The 4,113-nt window shown below is 34.6% G+C and overlaps 1 protein-coding gene across 1 annotated transcript in view; it reads right to left on the reverse strand.

Moving 5' to 3' along the window:
* LOC106458031 overlaps positions 1 to 1,828 on the reverse strand; it is a 53,827-nt gene extending 51,999 nt beyond the window's left edge. Inside the window, exon 1 of the mRNA XM_022384165.1 lies at positions 1,431 to 1,828. Within this exon, the coding sequence (XP_022239873.1) occupies positions 1,431 to 1,512 (82 nt within the window). The 5' untranslated portion in view covers positions 1,513 to 1,828. The remainder of the gene's footprint in view (positions 1 to 1,430) is intronic.
* Positions 1,829 to 4,113: the final 2,285 nt, after the last annotated feature.

Consider the following 4,113-nt stretch of genomic DNA (forward strand, 5'->3'; position numbering starts at 1 on the left):
TATCTGAAGTTTTCCGATTAGTATGCGTTATAACAATCACAGTTATAGCTCTCAAAGTTTATAGCAAACTAATAATGGATACTCCCCTTTTGGTGCGTCGCGTTGGTTATATTTATAGGTATGTTTCTAAATATAACTTTAATCTAAACAAACGTTGATATTAAAATAAATATATAATAACAAATTCGTTACACGTTTAAAGCATATTACAAGTAAGATAGTTGAATATTAATTTTGAATTACATTACATCTACCTGCTTTTCAGTGTTAATTGGTTCTTTTGTTTCATCTTTCTGTTTCACACTTTAGTAGTGAAGAAAGTTAAGGTATCTTTCTATTTAATTATCGATCTGGCGAATGTTTCTGGTTTATGATAATACATCATTTAGGAGTACTTCTGTGTACTATTAAACATCGTAATAATAATAATAATTACTTCTCGTGTATTAGGTGACAGGATCATGAAATAACTTTTCTTATCAAAAATGAAAGTTACTTAGTAAATTTAAATAGATATATATGTGCGTGTTATCGTTCACCGATTAAGTATGGTGCATGTAACGTTGAGAAATTTTCCAGAAACTATTTGAATAGGTCAGTAGTTAATTATTAACGCCCACTCGAGTGTTAATAATATATATGTGTGTGTGTGTGCGACAGTGACAGCTAACCTTTCCCCTACTACGATATTATAGGAGTTGGCTCTTCAAGGAAGCTTCTAGTTTGAACAGATTTAAAGAATCCTGCTGTATAAATTGTATGGAAAACATTAACACTTTTCTATGGAAACCTATATATCCGTAAGTATGCTGGGTTGGAGTCTAACACCAAATTTTTTGGCACTCTTTAGATATATGTTTTTTGTAAGCTGTTGTCCTTTCCAACCAGTGTATTTTTAATTGATTCTTTCAAAGTACTTTCCAATCAAATACGGATATAATTTCGAAACAAATAGTATGGAGAAATCTACAGTGTAAAAAGCCTGAGAAAACCGGAAAAAATAAAATAATTAAATTTATAGATGTGTCCTTAGGTAGTCTGCTAATGGGGATAAAGGCTTTAAATAACCATTCAAAGAAAACCAAGGACTGTTGTTACAGTGTGCATTAAAAAGTCAGGGAAAATGGAAGAAAATAAAATGTTTAGACATTTCTCGAATTTGGTATTTCAGATGTACAAATAAGTTATTATAAGTATTTAAAACGCAGAGTTTTATTGGTTGGCTGATAATGTAATTTTAATGTTGTATGAGAACTGAACAAACCTATACAGTTCGAGAGTAATTAAACGATTGTAACTTAAAATATTCATTTTAGGATATCTTACTGCCTGACTGCCTACATTAAGATAATTATGTTAGGTATTCTGGTTGAAAATATCTGGAAATGGAAATAATAGGTCAACAAAAATAGGTACACTGAATGACTTACCTTGACTTTCGTCCAAGATGCATAGATAGATGTAGATCCCAAATAAAACGAAAGTATATAAACATTTCATACTTTTAATCATAGGTAATTATCCTGGAATGTTTTTAATTGAGGTGTATTATTACTACTTCGCACACTTTCCGTTATTACTATTAGTAGACCGATCTAATAACACTTAAGTTATAATCAGTTGTGATACATGTAAGCATCAGAAACGTCATGAAAACAAGTTAATAATGAGGTAGCTGTAACAGCAACTTGCGTGGGTGTGAGCAAAGCGTCTCCCGTGAAGACAAATGTTTTAAGCTGGTTGCCTTAAGCAGGTTTCTAACTGATATAAGAAAATAGACGCGGTGATAAAACTTCCTCACAAATTCTCACGCACTTCTCAAGTGACCGCGACTTATACTAGCAGCGAAGTCTACTGTCACTTCCCACGCATTAAGATGCGCGCGCCTGATTTTACCGTTGAAAGCTTGTTCCCATATGAAGTTTATGTATGACCTCATAGTGTGAAGTGTAAAGCCACGTTGATGAGAATGTGGCCCTGCGTGACATCCACACGCGAGCAAAGTGCTTAGAACTCCTGTTGTTGAAACTATGTAAATCATCTTGGTTAAATTTCTTGTTTTCTTTCATTCTCCATACCTCTAGATTTACCTTCTTGTAAGCCAAACTTAATAATAACCGTCTTTCTTGTTTAACTTTAATAACTTTTTAAGCAGTTCTTGGGATCAAGGAGTATTATTAGTTAACTACTTAATAGATGTGTTATTTAGGATAAAGGCTTTAAGTAACCATTCAAGGAAGACCAAGGACTGTTGTTAATTAATTAATTCAGGGGGAACCAAAGCGCGTTATTATTATCACTCAAGACATATTATTAAACATTTTATTTTAATCCATTATCGAAAGCCAACATTACCATTTATTATTAATATTGGAATGGCCTCAATGTATTGATTTCAAAGTTTAAAAACATTTCATACAAGAATGAACACAAAACAACAGAATATCGTAAAGCACTGACAACAAACCAAGGCCCTGGGTATTTTTCTGCTAAGGCTCAAACACTTTATTTTACGTTATAATAGTTTCTCTTTACAGAATCTATAATATCAGAATACTTCTCTAAACGATTTAGTTTTCCTGAATGCGTCATAAAAATCTATAAAATTCTGTAATTTATTGCAGCATAAAAGGTAACGTAAGACATATTGTTAACTTTGGAATTCTAAAACAGAGGATCGGTAAATGAATGAACCATTGTAAGTATAATTCAACAAATATTAGGTATAGTTTTGATGTGGTGACCCTACTCTTAGCCCGTAATAAAAGTTTTTAATAATCTAGTATTTATTCACAGGTTTGTCCTTATTTGCTCTGAGTATCTTACAGTGTATCTTTGTATAAGGATAACAAACCTGCTTAATTCTAAATATCCTCGAGTTAAAACCTGTTTCCAATTAATGTGAAACAATATAAGTATTAGGTCGTCAAGAAATTAATGTCACGTTTTGGAACACTTTCATTAACTACCCCCAAAAAACGTACATAACGTATAATAGTTAAACGAATCGCCGAAACGTCACGTTAGTGTAGCCTATATAATGTGTAAAGTTTAGTATACACTAGTCCCGATACGGAGTCATTCAAGACTGATCCAATTCGCTTGATTAAACGTTTGGTATTGCGGTGTTTGTTGGAGAAAGTGTGTATCGGAAATATGCCACGAAACAGCGAACGTGTTAGTAGTCATACTGAGAGAGTGGTGAAGGATGTGGACGACCCTCGCTGATGTGTGAATGGGTCGGTTACTTCTTGTACTGTTGGTGTGTCGCAAGACGTGGATTTCGGACACAAAAAGTCAACTACGGACAAGAAACAAATAGTTTTCATTATTTCGCCGGACATCAATATAACCGAAGTAAATCCATGCTCTTGAGTATAGCCCTTAACGATATCGTTGGGCCTACTGAAAAAATTCAATTGCAAACAGATCGTATTAAAATAGTTTGTACTTATTCAAAGTCGAGATCATTGTCGCGTACAAAAAACATTTGTGGATATAAAATACGTTCCCAAATGCAAGACCTGCCCCCACCTTCTGTTAGGGGCATCATTTATGGTGTCCACCTCCACATTACTGAGGAGGACTGTACATCCATAGAGGGAGTTACGAAGGCAATAAGAATGGCGCGATACAACAAAGAACTAAAACTTAAAGAACCTATAAGTTCCGTTATTCTTCATTTCTTATCTACGACCCTACCTAAGAGAGTACATCTCGGCTTTTTGTCGCTTCCTGTACGGGAATTTATCCCCCACCCAACGCTGTGCTTTAAGTGCCAACTTACAGACATACTGCATACGTGTGTGTGCCGCAGTAATGTTCGATATGCCACTTGTGGCGAAAATCACAATGCAAAGGACTGCACTAAGCAGACTCCAGTATGTTGTTTATGAGTGGGTGAACATTCAGCAGCATACAAGGGTTGTTAAAAATTTCAGGAGGCAAAGGAGGTTCAAACTGTTAGAGTACAGTCAAAACTGAGTTACGCCCAAGCAATTCAAATTGTTGCACAGAAACGACAGCCTGTGGAAACAAAACACCTGTCTAAAGAACCACAAAAATCTCGATCTCCCGACGAACGTAAGGAAAACACTTCTCAACAGGATAGTG

This window comes from Limulus polyphemus, unplaced genomic scaffold (assembly GCF_000517525.1).
Source record: "Limulus polyphemus unplaced genomic scaffold, Limulus_polyphemus-2.1.2 Scaffold406, whole genome shotgun sequence".
Classification (NCBI taxonomy): Eukaryota; Metazoa; Arthropoda; class Merostomata; order Xiphosura; family Limulidae; genus Limulus; species Limulus polyphemus.